Source organism: Megachile rotundata, chromosome 5, assembly GCF_050947335.1.
Source record: "Megachile rotundata isolate GNS110a chromosome 5, iyMegRotu1, whole genome shotgun sequence".
Classification (NCBI taxonomy): domain Eukaryota; kingdom Metazoa; phylum Arthropoda; class Insecta; order Hymenoptera; family Megachilidae; genus Megachile; species Megachile rotundata.
The window spans coordinates 20652675-20669327 of NC_134987.1; the positions used below are offsets into that span (position 1 = coordinate 20652675).

Sequence of the window (16653 nt, forward strand, 5' to 3'; positions counted from 1 at the left end):
TATCAACGCATTTGAACTTCGAATAACATAAACGTAAAGCTAATCTTATTTTAAAAACCTAATTTATTAGTTACAAGTTACTAATGGTTTAATAAATTAATTAACGAAAAATGTCATATTAATTGTTTCAAAATGCTCGATCACGATTTGCATTCTTATAATACATTCACATAACTATCACATAAATAATATTTTCACCCAAAAGCGCAGGAAAATTCTAGCAATAATTTCTAAATAAAAGGAAGAAAAGCAACGTACGGGACTACCTTAATCTTACACAAAAAAGTAGTAATTCGTTTAGGGGTCTATGAATGTTAAGCGATCTTTTAACGATGAACAAATCGAAGTTCCAAAAGTAAGAAATGACTACAGAAAATAACTTGATTAATATTCAACTATAGTAAACCGAACTCCCAAGAATATTAAACATAACGAGTATAACGAACAAATACATGAAGAAATGTAAAATTATTTTAATTCATTCGTCTACAGTAAAGCATGTATCAAAAACAGTCGATTCCAAACGAATAACGTTAAAATCGCAACTCGCGAGATTTTCATCTTTGCACTAGAAATATTTCTCTATCATTAAAGCTTACAATTATAAAAGAAATTAAACGTAACTGTAAAAACTATAGAAATCTCGAATGCTCTCGAAAGAATATTCGAACATAGAAATAAATTAACAATTTGTTCGTCGGTTGTTTGTGATTTGTACGCACGAAATTGACTTGCATGCAGATTTTCACATTGGAAAGTTAATTCTATATCTGATAATATACGTATTTATTTTGATCAAATTATTTACGATAGTTGACAACGCGATCGTTGATAAAATAATAGTTTTATTCGATCGCGTGAATTTTATACGACATAGCGTTAATCAAAACTGACCACATATTCGATGCGCGTACACTTCCTCGTACGAATAAGTTAAACGCCGTCATTTATGTACCTTTTATCGTACACAAGTCGCATGTGCAATCAATTCATTGGAGAGTTAACGCGTTTAGCGATCATTCTAACAAGTCGGTCAACGTTAGATACGTAAAAGGAAGACACTGGAAGTACATAGCATCGAAGGATTGCGTTTAATACGAAAAGTGGATGCGTCTAAACTATACAGAGTTTCGCCTATTAGTAAATTTCTGTACCGTTCATCAGTTGCATATTACATACGATATTGTCATAATGCACACGCGTATTGCCACAAAGATCTATTTCTTCTTTTTTATCGTAGAGAGAACAATCTTCTGTTGAACCATTTAAACCATTGAGAAATATCCTCCTACACTTTTTAAGACTCAAATAGCGATATCCTTGAAACTTACGTAATTATTGTTCTCTCTATGTTCAATCTCTTCTAAGTGCTATCTGCTCCAAAGCATTGCCATATTTCATTGCTTCTACATTAATAATCTTATATTTAGCGATAATGTACTTAAAATAACTGAAACGCCAAGAAAAAGGAAATCGGAGGAAATATTAAATGAAGAAAAATACTATCAAGGTTAATTCCGATACACATTGTTATCAAAGCCATTATACTTAACTTAATCTATGTTAAATTCTTAACGAAATCTTTCGATTCGTATGATATACAAAATAACGCCCTGCTCTTATTTGCATCGATATAAACTCGCGCTAAAATACTATTTAATGAAACTAAGATTAACAAAAATATTATAGAAAAACGATTCTATTTTCTTTTTTTGTTCTATTATTTTATGCAAGCAAGCAATATTTGCTGCACGGTTATAAACTTAACACGTGTTTGTTAGTACACTTCAAATATAGATTTCATCGAGGAATATGCATCGAACACATTTATTCGTAAATCTTTTAATATCCTTTTGCAAGTTCTTTCCTTTACTGAATAAAAAACTAATATTATCGCCTTTAATATACATACGTAACAGCATTCAGTTCTATATATTATATGTTGCGCGACATAGCTGTTACAAAATTGTACGGATAAATCGTATTTCTCACGCAAATTTAAGAATTACAAAACCAACTGTACGTAATGTAAAAGAACATGTTACATAACGAAAGTGTTTGAATACTTTGTACGGTTGAAACGATGGAATGTTTCGCGAACGTAGACCAGTCAATTACTGTGGAAATCCGTGATTTTCGAATACGCTGCTGTATTAAAAGTTTCTCAAAAATATTTTTTATATGACAACTACTATTATTATCAATGTTAAATCGACTGATCTTCGTTACAAGTTAACTTTTCTTCGTCACCGAAAATAGATCCGTCATCGGATAATTCGCTTGTGTTGATTAAACCTTCCGTCTTCTTTTTATCCCGAACTTTTTTATGCGAACGCTTAATAGAAGTCTCCTGTATCAGTCTCATATAATTTTTCATTTTCAAGCAATTGGGCGGCGTGATGTTCGACGGAACATTTTCTGCAGTAACGTTCGCAGGTTCATCGTTAAGCTCGTGATCACTCGATGCTTCGACGCGGTAATCACTATCGACCGATTGATTTGGATCGTATACCGCGATGCACTCGTTCGAACCGGGCGAACGTTCGGATGCTTCGTCTTCGATACTGTTTACCGACGGTTGTTCTTTTGCTTCCGTGTAACTCCCATTTTTGTGCGAATTAAAACTCTTCCATGAACTATTTCCACGTTTATTTTTCTTATGTGATCTTTTGATGGAATCTACGTTAAAATATAGTTCTGTAGTGGGCATATCTCTGGGCGTCGACCTACCATTAATATCGCTAGAATTACTTTTGTTTACTTCGCTGCAATTCTCATCGCTAACATCGTTATCGTATTTTATTGCCATGATATCGTTTTCTTCCGCCCTTGTATAATTGTCCCGAAAATTTGGAATGGGTGTTAAGCACCTTGACGAAGCAACATTTGCGATAACATCTTCTGAAATTTCGTCTTGACCAGACGGTAAATCGTAAAAATGCAAATATCCTTTAACATTTGGGGTAATTAACGGTCTCTTTCTTTTAAGTGGGGTGAAAATTTTAAATTCCTCTTTCGATGTATCGGTATCTTGTAATTCGGAATCATACGACGTGTTTGCTTCGTGCTCCAATGATATGTTTAACGATCTTCTTCTTTTACTTGGGGATAATTTAAGCGAAGGTGTATCATCCATCTGCGTCGTTGAAGAATCAAGATCTTTAATATTTTCGGTAGTATCAAAACTCGAGGAAACTTTTTCCGCGCTGTCTTTACAATCGGATGTATCATTCGCGTTACTTTGACAAAGATCCATTTCTTTGTTAAAATATTCCTGACGTTTCAAAAACCCTGACAATATTTTATTATGTTTATCTTTTCTATGAGATTTTTTAACAGAACTGAATTGCGACAATAAAAGTCGACTCGAATTCACCCTCTCGGGGGTGCATGCCCGTTCTTCCTTAGACGAGTCAGAATTTTTGTCTTCTGTCGATGCTTCCTTGTTCTCGTCAACATTTTCGTTCTGTTCGGAACTTCGCCAACAAGTTGCATCTTTTTTCTGTTCCACGGTTTCGGGCCTACATCGTAAAACTTTTGGAGTAAACAATTTCTTCTTATTATCATCCTTAATCTTTTTATGAGACTTTTTAATGGAGTCTTTAAGAATATTTTGTAAGAAATTTATACGATTCTCGGGTGTAACTGATAACGTTTCTGCCACTGGTTCTGGAGTTACCGACCTAACATCAGTCTTATTACCAGGATCCTGATCCGATAAATTATCTTGAGGAATATCAGTGTGTTCTTCTGGCAATTCGTTTTCATTTATATGTTCTATTTCCAAAGAATCTTCTGTATTTCCTTCTAATTTTACTTTGTCACCACCGAATTTCCGCACTTCGGATAGAACATTGTCAGGACTCGCACCCACAAGTTCTTTAAAACTAGTTTTCTCTTCTTCTGCGTAATCAAAAATTGAACCTGTATCTGACTGATTTCCAGAATTATTCAATGATGCGTCCTTCGAATCAAAAATTTCACTGGAATATGGATCTAAAGACTCTTCTAATGGATCTATGTGTTTTGAGTATCGATTTAATGCAGATTTAGAATCACTTTCAACTATGTTTACGTCGTTTGAAAAATTATTTAAAAATTTCGTACCACGTTCGCTCCGTCTTGAAAATCTTTCCTATAGAACATATTGAATATAATATAATATAATATACTATGATGGTACCAAAATTAACATAAAGCATCTGAAACTACATTTACTTACCTTTTTATGACTCCTTTTAATAGCACTAGTACTTTCTGGAATTATACTGATTACATTTACAGGTGTACTTGGTCTATCATTGCTATTATCATATAATTCATAAAACAAATTTCTGGAAGTACTTGCTTCATCTAATCTGTTTTTAATACGTTTCATAGATTGTGAGTTAGGTGTTGCAGTAATGCAAATAATATTATCAATGGTCTCCTTCAGTTGACTACGTAAAGATGATGCAGATTTTTTGTTCAGTTTTGTATTAGGTGTAGAATAATGTAATATTCCTCGTTCTTTTGTATTTTGTTGCAATGGTGTTTCATTTTGATTTTCATCTATTGATTCAGAAGATGAATATACTAAACTGCTATTTACAGATTGGTTTGGATTGTCATCAAAATTCAAAAATTTGTTTGACACAGACAATGGAGAATTAAAATTTAAACTCAATGCCTTTCGTATACTCTTTTTTGAAGGCATAAATCTTTTTGGGCTAGGAGTTAAGTTAAAATTCAGCGACTTCTTTATTTTTGTTTTCCCATAATATGAGGGACTGCTATTGAAATTTAAAGCTCTCATTATTTTAGCAGATCTAGATAGATGCTTGTCTTCTTCGAAAGAACTACTCTCTGAGCTAGAGCTGTGAATATTTGTATCAAAATTCAATGATCGACTTATCTTGTACCGAATGAAACGTTTGTTTCTACGTGGAACTGAATTGCTACATGATACATATTTTTGTCTGAATAAATATTTATTTTCTTCTAGAGGACTCCAAGCGATAAAACATTTCTGATCCAGCTCTCTATTACGACTAGCATAATCCTCTTTTAACTTATCATCATTCATTTTTGCAGGTACTGTACAAGTATCAAATATAGTTTTATTCATTATGTTTTAAACATAAGAATTAATATTTAGATGGATGTATACAATCCTTTTTCATTTATAATTCCACACAATCGTAAATGTAACTTTGCAAGAAAGTAAAAGTAGTAAATTAATCACAAATTATCAACGCATTTTTGGCGTAATAATAAGGCTTCTTAATACTTAATCACAATGTTCTTTTGGCATGTATCTGGTATCTGTACCATAACTGTAACAAAAGAAGAAGACAAACATTAAAATATGATTATTGTAATGGATAGCACTATATCTCACAACACGCAACATATATCATAACCTAATAGAATAACATCTGTACAATATTATAGCTCAAAATATTGACTCCACAATAATTTCTATTTCTAAAAAATATTATCTTACTGTAAATAAAAACGTGAAAAAATACTGTAATACATTCATAACCTAACCGAGTGCACAGCTAAATATGTAAGAACAACTTTAAACTAAAAATATTGTAGTATACATAAAAACGGTACAAAATCAATTGTAATAAAATAATATGAATAAGTACAGTTAATAGAAATTATATACGTATTTCAAAAATAGGACGAACTCACTTATGACTTCATTTATATACGTACATTATACATATACCATGTACTATATACTATACGTATACATTTGTGTATATACTTCGATTATCGTGACAACAATTTGTAAAATTCGATTAAACATTACATACATTTGTACTGTCGCTTGAGTTGCGCTTAAATAAACATAATTAATTGATTTATTTATTTTTAATAATTTATAATTTCCACCTATCTGTATTTCGTATACATGCTTGTTGCATGTAGTACGTGCCTAAGTATGTCGTTCATCTACTAATGCAACATGTATTTAGGAAGCAATACAATGCAAGCAAGAGATGCTTTCGAACACGTAATTTTTTATTTAATAAGTATATGTTCTGTTTAATGCATGCTACAAAGTACGAAATAAATAAATTGTAATATTATTTTCTTTTAGTTCTGAGTAATTTATCTTTTAAAAATGATATAAACTTACCGTCGACATACATAACACTGAAATGTAAAATTTAACTCTTTTATCACGCCCTCTTTTCGTCCATGCACTAACTTATAAACGAGAAAGTAACAAATTTCATTTGTATTATAATAAAATTGTTAACTCCAAATATCACGCACTATAATTCAACACGCGACATAGCATGTCTCCACACGTCCACGCGTCTTTTGGTATATGTATACATAGGCGTTTCACACCACGCTTCTTCGAATCGACATGATACATGGATATATTAAAGATGGCCGAACTCGCTTTAAACCACGTTTACATTAGTAAAATTAAAAAGAGAATAGCTAAAATTAAAAAGAGAATACTAGTACATAATACTCAAGAGTAAGAGAGACAGCGAAAGGAGTATCACTTTCCGGCTTAGACTAGTTGGCCAATATAAACCCACTTCTAAGGCTTTTCCCATAGTAATTAGCAATCAGCTCTATGTATATATAATATACATGTACCTATGTTACCTATAGCCGTCTATGGTGTTACCAGCGACTGAGTTAACTGTAGTCAATGGCATTATTACAAAATAGTCGAGTTAATATGCGCTAAATAAACTAAGTTACATCACAACTATAATTTTCTATAGCATGATAATAATTATAATTTATGAGCATTAAACTTGTCAAAGCTAAATGAATATATATTATAATCATTTCAGTTAACTCAAAATATTATTTACATATAAAGAAATTTTGTAGTACTTGTGCAAAACTGTTCTTTTTTTTTACAAAATTACTTTATTTAACAATTTTATAGATATGTACAGAACATTAAAAAGAATTCACAGAATAATTAATATACAAAAAATATACATTTTGTTATACAAAAGAAAGATTTTGTTTCAAATTTTGGTATCAAGTGAAATATTGTACATATAATTAAGGTTTTTACACCTTTTCTTAAATGTTCATATGTACCACCCTGTCTATTCTCTTTTTCTTCTTACAGTGATTATGATAATCGAAATTTATATCAGGACTTTAAAGCAGGATATTCAAATGAATGGTTTAACTAGAAAGGCATTATGAGCTAAAAATAGCTCTGTAACAAATGTTTTTTTACTAATTTCTTACACCATTTATTTCTGGCACCTAATTAGTCATAATATTTTTGATCAGTTAACAGTTTTGAATTGAAACTTGTAAAGATAGTAATGAATTGTGAAAACCAATTATGATTCTTTTAAAAAATGATAGTAAATATGTTTCTTAAAAAATTTTCCAAAATGTCAGTTATTGATATTAAAAATTTATTATGAGATCAATTTTATTAAAAAGGAAAGTATAAAAATAATATGACTCTTAAGACATTTCGACGAAAGTTTAAACGTGTCTAACGTGAAAACTGACAATATATTCTGCATTGGTTCGTTGAACTGAAATAGCAAATGGGTCTGTCGGATGGAAAGTAAATGCGACTAATCGTCTCGCAGCTGTAGGTGTCGTACGACCTAACATCCCCGCATACATTCGAAACTTTAAAAGACCAGAATCTCGGGCATAAAACCTATAAAAATCATACCAGGAGATTGTACAATTATCGGATACTTGAATAATCAATTATTATTCATAATAAGTATGTTACGTGAAAATCAAATTTCATAGCAGGTACTTGTTATAAACGTTAAGGATTAAAATTATACCGTATAGGATGTTCACCGCATGCTTTGGGACGCTCCATCATCGATACCCATTTGTCGTCGTAACAAAATAGAGATAAATCTAGATACGGAGAACTAGAGTAGGATTGCGCACATATTGGCAATTGAGCAAGTAATCTTTTTGTAGCCTCTGTAACCCCTCCATATCTAGCACTTACAATTGTTTGTTTGAATCTTTGTTGTAACAATCTGCGATAACAATACAATGAACGTTTTATAACTATTTACTATTCTGCATCTCCATATTTATATATTACATTTTCCATTAATACTATACCTTGCATATATGTTATTAGACGGAGAACACATATACTGACAGTCGGTACTCATTCTCGCATTTCTGAAGAAATCGCTGAAATTTTCAAATTGTGTTAATAATTGTGTAGACGCATTATCGTATGCAGCCAATATTTTGGCAGTAACCATGTCATATACTACTAAAAGCGCGGGTTGCGCATTAGGTTCATTTGCTTGAAGCGTTGCCACTTCTTCACTTGCATATCTTACAAGTATGTGGTTTGTATCTAATAATTGCATCTTCCACATTCGTAATGCGTTCAACTGAAATATTAGTTTGTTAAAGTTACATAAGTTCAAAATACATATTATTACTTTCAAGGTTATTATAATACAGTGAAACCCAATTGATCGCTTCCAAAGTAATCTCTTTTTTATATGCGTCGTCTACTTCATCTAATTCCGAAAAATTAATTTCGATTACGTTCTCTCATCCATGATTTTCCCCCATTTATCATTTAATTCAGTAGATCTCTTCCAAAGTGGTAGAGGTTTCACTATATACGTATTGAAGTTTTATGGCATACTTGGTCAAAATATTGATAGAAACGTCTTAATTCGTATGGATCCTTTGTTGTATCACTAATATACGCTGCTCTTTTATATAGGTATACTAATAATTTGTGCTTCAGACTATTTATTGTAACATCCCTAAATGGGCGGCAATTTACTCCTGGGTAAGCACTTGTAACTAAATAGGCATCATCCTCTAAACAGAACCTATTACAAAGTAAAATCAGAGTTATTGTTATGAAATAAAGCCAATAATATTATTTTGAAATGAGAAAATATATTTTACTGAGTACATATATGGTACCTTCCTATTGTCCTAACATTGATAAACATTCCATCAAGAATTTGAAATATATGAATAGTTTGATGTTGTACAGATAATACTGCCAGTATATCTTTGTACAAATAGAGACCTATGTACATAGAAATATCCACTGATCAGTTTTTGTATTAAATAATTAAAATAATTTTAAACTTGAAATAAAATATAATTACAAACATGCACCTTGATTGTGTGATAAATATATTTTGTCCACTTTAAAATGTCTAGTATCGCATAATTTGCCCCCACGTAAATCAACAAGATGTAAACTATAATCTTCAAGTGGTGATCTAGGATTTGGAGTCAATGCTTCGTTGTTGGTATAAATCTTTAAAAATAGAATGTAATGTTATCAAATAATTAATAAATTGATTGATTAATGATACACACCTGATAAAAATGTGGTCTCAATTCATCTGGAATATGGGCAGCTGAACCAACGATTACATATCTACCATCATCGGTAAATAGACTACATTCTCTGTTTAACTGCTCATTACTTTGAACTACATTCACAATCCATTTGGCCTATAAATGATATTAGATATTCATTGTTTCCTGTTTTTCATACAAATGAAAGTTCAAAAGCATTAATTGCATACTTTAAAAAAACGACTGAAAATGTTACTTCTAATTTGAAAACTATATTCATCATTTTTATGACCAATGTATTCTCCTTCACAATTTGCTAATAAATCAGCAGCTGCAGATGCACCACGATATTCATAAACTTCTATGGAAGTTTGATCTGCACTAAAGGCAATTAAGTAACGACCATCAGGACTAAACTTTCTGAGGAAACATGGAGGTTTCTCTACGTTCATGACAGTGAAATTTGGAAAAATATTTTGATAAAACTGTCTAGCATTATGAACGTGTGTTCCTGGATAAGGACAACCAAATGTTTCCCGGCGCTTTAGACGTATCACTATGTTTTGTGGTCCTATTTTACGTGGCTTGATAGGACATGGTTCTGTCACGTATTCAATTTTTGCCTCTTTCTCTGCCATTCTTTATGAATGTTTAGAATATATACCAGAATATGCATTTCACTTAATTTGTATGTACACTTGAATGATACAATGTGCTCGGTATTATTCTTATCAATGAAATTTAATTATATAAATTTCTTGAAACGCCATTTCATTGGTTAGGTTTGATGCACTACACAATTCTCCTTAATATAAAAATCTATGTTAACTATACATTGCTTAATGTATATTACTAATTAAACACAATTATTCAGAAATAGAACAATATCATTCCATTAATTAAAAACTCAACAATTAATGTAAATAAATCTTTAAATGCCTACGTAAATACAAATACATGGATATATGCTATCCTTCTTTCTTTCTTTTATATATACAAAATGACATATTGTTCCAATTTAGCTATATTTTTACATCTATCACTTTTTTTCATTTTTTAACTACGTAATTTAAAAATAAAAATTTTTCATGTACTTATATATGTATGTATATCACTGATCTCTACCTGAAATCAGAGGTATAGTGGGAGAAGACGGCAAAATGCAGTTAGATTGGGCCATTGGGCAGATAGCAATTAGTAAAAGTCGAGGGAATTTTAGTTCTGTTTCAGATTAAATATTAGACAAAATTTTTGTCACAAAAATAGAAATTGATAGAAACTGTGACGCAGTAATTATGAAACAGAACTCTATAGCTCATTTTAGGCGGTAATATTTGTATAGATAAGTATTTATTAAAATGCCATTACCAACAAATAATAAAAACAATATGTTTTTATACATTTTTAATTAATATTAAACCCAGATCTTCTAAACAAAAACCATTTATTCATTTTTAAAATTGTTTACAATTTTCTGATAAGTAAATGATACATGCTCATATAAGAACTGATATTCCAACTCCTTTGATTACAATCTCATCCTTCCCAATTCAGTATAGCTAATTGAAAATAAATTAAATTTTATTAACTTAAAATTATAATATTACATCTTATCATGTTTGATATAATATGGCAAATTAAGGAAGTGTCCTCTATTAGTATTGTAAATAGCAACTTCGGTAACATAATACCAATACATTGGAAACTATAAACATATAGCATGTAATCATCTCTTATTCACGTTCTCTACTATAATTATATATATGTATATACCTATTAGGATGTTTAAATTTATTACTAACTGTGACTTACGAAACAAAAGGATTTGTATTTGTACATACTATGTTTATAATAATTTAAAAATGGAGTCGTTTTCATTCTATATCACGATCCCTTTTTAAACGATGTATGTATCTCTACATCACTTTATGAACCCAGATAATGAACAATGATATTAATCATATTTAGTGTAAAATAATGTACGATTACATTTAAATAAATATAAAATATCATTTCAAACGATGATACAAATGTTTCATATTTTTAGTACTCTTTCATTTTACATATTTTTCGTTATTGAAATTAATATTCATTCATACATGATAACATTGAAAATAAGATTTATCGATAATTGACAAAAGAATACTAATGATTCTAATTAAGACTCGATTTTGAATAATGCTGAAACTTGAAAAAATATATGATATAGTCAAATAGTATTAAGAAAAACTGTTTAATTTATCACACATAATTGGTGAGGAGATTTACAAACCTCTTACTTAAAATTATTAACGTTTGTAGCGTTATTTGTCTATGCAATACACTCTTTGCGTTATATTACAATCTTTTCTTTTGTAAATATTATTCTGCTACATTAAATTTATTAAACATCAAAATTTAAACTTTTATAAAGAAACGTACATTTTTTTTTTAATTTTAGACACATTTGTTTAAGAAACTTAATAAACTGCGCTTTTTTAGAAACTATGAGACAGCGTATATATATAGCAACAAGGATTACTTCAACTTCAAATACGTATGTTTTTTTTCGACTTGTTATGACTGTACTTCATTATCATTCACGTGAAGCAAAATATGCATGTTTAACTTTGATATTGCATTATTTTTTATGATTTACATTACATTGTTGATTAAAATATAAAGCTGAAATTTATGTTAGCATCGGAATACAATATTTACGAAGTATATAAGCCTTGCTCGAGTGAACAGTGCCGAAAAATAAATCTGAAGATGTGAAAAATAAATGTATATTGTTTGTATATTTGTGTATCCTGCTAAGTAGAGAAAGTGTAAATGCAGGACAATCAATCTCAAATCTCACTCGTTGAATTACTACTGGAGTTATTTCCACCCGAAGATGATGTCGACGATGTTCTAGTACTGTTTGATACATTGGCTGCCCTAAAAAAGAAGAAAAAAAAAAAATAAATTAATATGATTCTTCTGCTTTCCGTAAAGGGAATACTTACATCCCTGAAAACTAGAACATCAATGTATGTTCTTGTCATTTTTATCTTCAGATACGAATATATCACCCACATTGTATAACATACCTAAAAAGAGCCGCTAAGCTAGGTCCTACAGTATCTTGATTAACTTCCCCCGAATTTTGGTCTCCCAAATTCTGCCTACAAATAGGGCAAGTACCATGCTGAAACAAAAAAGGGAAAAACACAGAAAGAGAAAGATCATAGTAAATATAGCTATATCAATTATACAGACTTCTTCTAGGATTTCCGTAACTCACCAATTCTAACCATGGTATAATGCATGGACCATGATATAAATGTTGACACGATAGTTGTTTCACTGATTCAGATAATTTAAAGTCCTCCCAACAGACAGAACACTGAAGTTTGCTGTCTATAAAATACAATACAATTTACATAGTAATTTATTGCTTACATTTATAATTTAATATATGATATAATTGTATGTGTTGCAATTTATAATTTATAGGTTGCACTTACCGACATGAGACTGAGTCACCGTTGTTGTTGGTATTTCATCTATTTGCTTTCGCGGTAAAGGGGGTGGTCCTGTTCCATCCAGCTGGTTTAACAACTGCGTTACGATTGCATCCAAACCATCCTGACCCCAAACATAATCTCCGGGATTTCCCAAGAACAGTCTAATATTGAATCTACATTATTGTGCTTTATTTTAGTAATACTAAGTATCAAGCAAAATAGTAACAACTTTTATCCTGGGTGAATAAGTTCCTTTGAATCATTTTGCTTTTAATATGCTTTACATTTTGTACATGCATCCACATTAATAGAATGCAAACAAAACAGTAATTGTTGATCTTATGTTTCTAAGATTATTTGTAATTTATTTATATATTCATATAATAAATATTTTATGTACTTAAAAATTTATAAAACCTAAATTTAGTGAGGTCTAGTTAATTATCAAGCTATCAAGCAAAAAAAAAAAAAAAACAAATTGAAAGCTTGGTAGACATATAACTTGACTTCACTATAATTTAGTGAAAAATCGACCAAGAACAAACCAGGATTACTTTATACTTGTTTTTTTACTTGCAATACTTACATAAAAAAGAACATTACTACATATTGAACATATCAAACAACTTTAGTTATTTTCAATCTCTACAACAGTAAATATATTTATATATAATCAATTATATTCTATATTTTCTTAAATAAGTAAATGAATATACACATGCACACAACCATTTATATGCATCATAAACACGTAGACACACACACGCACGCGCAAGCATCCTTCTATATAGGACTTAATAGTTATTTCTATTCACATGCCACTTTAAAAATATTGTATATATACAGAAATTCTAATTGTAAATTTCGCACAAAACTTTTCTGCGATAATGTCAAAAAATAAATTCGTCTATATACATCAATGTATATATGACATTAATTTTTTATGAAACAAAATAATCAACCTAAAGAGGTACAAAACTATTAGACAACAATAATAATCTAATTGAAGTCATTTTCTACATGTATAGATTTCATAAAATGAATAACACAAAATCCTGTTTTGTATGTCGAACATAAAAGTTACATGTACAAATAAAATAAAAATGGAAAATTATTCTTAAATTCACTCAGGATAATATTGTATACAAATAATATGCACAAAGCAAAGAGAATTATATAAGACAAAGCTGGGATGTTAGTATTGTTTACAATAAGTGTATTCTCACATTCATACAAACATACATTTATACTCACTCAAATATACATACAGATTTTCACAGGCAACAATAAACATACAATAAAAATTAATGTTTTACATACACAGGTAGCTGTCCAGGTTGCGTTACAGTTTGAGCTACACCTACTCCTGAGAGATTAAGTATAAATTCTTGTATGAAGTTCTCTACAGACACAGGTTCTTGTCTTCCAAAACTATTAGTAAATATAAAAATAAATATATTTTATTATCAAATCCAAAATTATATTAAATATTGTATATTGTATGATAAATATATAATAAAATGTATATAACAAATAAAAATTAATTAATAAAAATAAACTACAAAATGAATTAGTTTAGATTATCTGACAGAATGATAAAAATAAAACTTATATTCATAGACAAATTGAATCGAACTATATAAACTGCAGATATTATAGACATGAATGACATACCTGTTTGAACGACGTCTGTCATGAACGTTACGTGGCCAATGAACCCATGTTCTCCTATTAGTAGGACCAGTATTCCTGTTTGAAGTAGTAGATCTTTGTCCTCGATTTGAAATCCCTAATACCATCTCTATGAAATCACGCTCTGCATCATAACCTTGTGAGAACTGTATAGAAAGTATTTAATTAAAATTTGAACATAACATACATCTAAAACCATTACTTACATCATATGGCGGATCATCATTGATGTCACTTAAGTCTTCACTACTAATATCTATTCCAGAACCACTGTCATTGCTACTACTTTCTAATTCTTCGATAAAGCCACTGGCACATCTTGGACACGTATAATCCTAGAAAATACAATAGTTAAGCAATATATTAAACCATAATTAACATTACAAATAATCAGGTATCATCGCATATTACTTGTTTTTTCTTAAATGCATAATATAATTTTATATTAGTTCTTAATAATAAGTGCTTAAAAGTTCATGGAATATTTCAATAAATAGTACTCGTTATGTGTCATTAATTTTGAACGATAATAATATGATACAATGTGACTGAAATTAATCATAAATTGGAAACACGATAAAAAAAAAAATCTAAAAATAATGTAATTAAAAAATGTAAAGTAAAAATTTTATGTTTGCGACATATCGTATAAATTTGAAAACTGCGTAATTTACATAATGCATACTATAAATTGAATTTAATAATAGAACGACACAGCAGTTGTTAACAAAATAATTTGAAAGTAGTGTACGAGAGTAATTATGATGCATGAAATGAAACGTAAGGGGAAAGGAGTTTTCACGCGCGATATCGGATGACAGATCAAAACAAGAAATTTTAGACTTAGAAAAAAGAATTGTAATTAATTTACACTTGTTAGTGTAGAAAAAGGGTAATAAATATACTTACAGGTAATAAGCGTTCAATTTCAATACTGCATTTATGACAAAAAAATCGGGACATTGGAGTCCCGTCTACAACGGCATCCGCCATCTTTTACGTGTCCTCTTTGCTCCTCTTACTTATTTCTGACTGCCGTAATGGATCGTAATCCGTCACAATTCTTGGTCTAGTTGATTGCGTTTTAAGCGAATGCCGAATCAGAACTGGAAAACTACTGATTTTAGTTGATACCTTTGCATAGCACGAGATGGCGTCCGATTATATTAGCGATTGCGTATCAATGTATCATCGTTGCATTTAGTTAGAAGAGGTTACGGTCTTTAATTTTAATCTCATTTTTCCATATTTTCCTTTTATTAATATGTATGTACTTTGATTTTGTTTCACAGCAATCAATCATACATTACCTTTGTGATTTTATTTTTGTACATACTTCCATTCGAAGTATGTATGTAAGGTCTTCCAAATAAAGAACTTTGAATTATCAACTTTAAAGCGATATAAGCGAGTAACACTTGTTCACATCCAACTTCAACGTTTATTATTTTTCGTAGTACGAAAAATATTGAATCTACGAAACCGATTACTTATCGATCGTAAAACGTGCGCGTATCGTTCGCAAACTCCAAATATATCTCCCCAAAAAGATACGTTCTATAGGTTAGGTTAACAAGCGCATACGCGTGCGGCGTGCACGTACTTCATATGGATGCCTTAGAATCATTAGAAACCATTTGTATTTCTTCGTTTAGTTGACCATTTGATTTCAGTTGTACAATAAAGATAATTGAATGTTGTTTAAAAAAAAATTTAAATATCCAAATAGTAACATACACTATTTAGAAAAACAACGTCCGCGATTTCTGTTACATCGAAATTTAGACTCATCGGATTGTCCGTTTATAAATATATAGAATACTCGAGTTAAATATATCACATTTGTGTGTAGCGCGCGTTTTTGATGTACGCATATACAGTTTATACATACATATTACGTTAATATAATAGAGACGATACATTGTCTATATACTTACCACACTTTGTCCGATATTTACAACTAGTTACTTTGGTAGTTATGTGCAAGATATCTAGATATTTATAAAATGCTAGTGTAAAGAAAAATGATTAAGTAGCTTGAATACCTGTGAAATACTTGAAAGGCTTATAGCAGGTCATTCCCTTTATTACCAACTCTTGAAGAGATGGATAGTCTTAATTGTTTGATCGTAATAAATAAAATTAGTAG

At 30.1% G+C, this 16653-nt stretch overlaps 3 protein-coding genes across 9 annotated transcripts; all 3 read right to left on the reverse strand.

The window, feature by feature from the left end:
- Positions 1–1068: 1068 nt before the first annotated feature.
- On the reverse strand, positions 1069–6661 carry LOC100877396 (uncharacterized). 3 transcript variants are annotated; one of them, XM_003703296.3, is made up of 3 exons: positions 6134–6661; positions 4223–5315; positions 1069–4135 (listed from the first exon to the last, which is right to left on the reverse strand). In XM_003703296.3, exons 2-3 carry the CDS (start codon positions 5105–5107, stop codon positions 2207–2209), a joined length of 2814 nt encoding a protein of 937 aa, XP_003703344.2. In that variant the 5' UTR covers positions 5108–5315; positions 6134–6661; the 3' UTR covers positions 1069–2206. The 3 variants fall into 3 exon arrangements, with proteins under 3 accessions (XP_003703344.2, XP_076387598.1, XP_012140573.2); XM_076531483.1 differs by lacking the exon at positions 6134–6661 and adding an exon at positions 5707–6049; XM_012285183.2 differs by lacking the exon at positions 6134–6661 and adding an exon at positions 5683–6049.
- Positions 6662–7385: 724 nt separating this feature from the next.
- On the reverse strand, positions 7386–10440 carry abo (de-etiolated protein 1 abo). 2 transcript variants are annotated; one of them, XM_012285184.2, is made up of 8 exons: positions 9552–10440; positions 9340–9477; positions 9133–9277; positions 8914–9040; positions 8642–8834; positions 8095–8378; positions 7800–8006; positions 7386–7663 (listed from the first exon to the last, which is right to left on the reverse strand). In XM_012285184.2, the coding sequence occupies exons 1-8, from the start codon at positions 9957–9959 to the stop codon at positions 7480–7482; spliced, it is 1686 nt and encodes a 561-aa protein (XP_012140574.1). In that variant the 5' UTR covers positions 9960–10440; the 3' UTR covers positions 7386–7479. The 2 variants fall into 2 exon arrangements, with proteins under 2 accessions (XP_012140574.1, XP_003703420.1); XM_003703372.3 differs by having other exon boundaries at positions 8932–9040; positions 9552–10438.
- Positions 10441–10748: 308 nt separating this feature from the next.
- Positions 10749–16164, reverse strand: Iru (E3 ubiquitin-protein ligase Iruka). 4 transcript variants are annotated; one of them, XM_012285180.2, is made up of 9 exons: positions 15815–16152; positions 15414–15618; positions 14711–14839; positions 14487–14650; positions 14133–14243; positions 12813–12985; positions 12590–12705; positions 12396–12493; positions 10749–12243 (listed from the first exon to the last, which is right to left on the reverse strand). In XM_012285180.2, exons 2-9 carry the CDS (start codon positions 15495–15497, stop codon positions 12153–12155), a joined length of 966 nt encoding a protein of 321 aa, XP_012140570.2. In that variant the 5' UTR covers positions 15498–15618; positions 15815–16152; the 3' UTR covers positions 10749–12152. The 4 variants fall into 4 exon arrangements, 3 of the variants coding, with proteins under 3 accessions (XP_012140570.2, XP_012140571.2, XP_012140572.2); XM_012285181.2 differs by having other exon boundaries at positions 15414–15610; positions 15815–16151; XR_001096010.2 differs by having other exon boundaries at positions 12312–12493; positions 15414–16164.
- Between the last annotated feature and the right edge of the window lie 489 nt (positions 16165–16653).

Coding starts and splice junctions, on each gene's coding strand:
- LOC100877396 (XM_003703296.3), bottom strand. CDS start 5,107: ATGAATAAAACTATATTTGATACTTGTACAGTACCTGCAAAAATGAAT. Junction 4,136..4,222: donor TTAAAAGGAGTCATAAAAAG/GTAAGTAAATGT, acceptor TATGTTCTATAG/GAAAGATTTTCAAGACGGAG.
- abo (XM_012285184.2), bottom strand. CDS start 9,959: ATGGCAGAGAAAGAGGCAAAAATTGAATACGTGACAGAACCATGTCCT. Junction 9,278..9,339: donor TGAGACCACATTTTTATCAG/GTGTGTATCATT, acceptor CTATTTTTAAAG/ATTTATACCAACAACGAAGC. Junction 8,007..8,094: donor TCTAATAACATATATGCAAG/GTATAGTATTAA, acceptor TTGTTATCGCAG/ATTGTTACAACAAAGATTCA.
- Iru (XM_012285180.2), bottom strand. CDS start 15,497: ATGGCGGATGCCGTTGTAGACGGGACTCCAATGTCCCGATTTTTTTGT. Junction 12,986..14,132: donor CAACCTGGACAGCTACCTGT/GTATGTAAAACA, acceptor ACAATAATGTAG/ATTCAATATTAGACTGTTCT. Junction 12,244..12,395: donor AGCTTAGCGGCTCTTTTTAG/GTATGTTATACA, acceptor CTTCTTTTTTAG/GGCAGCCAATGTATCAAACA.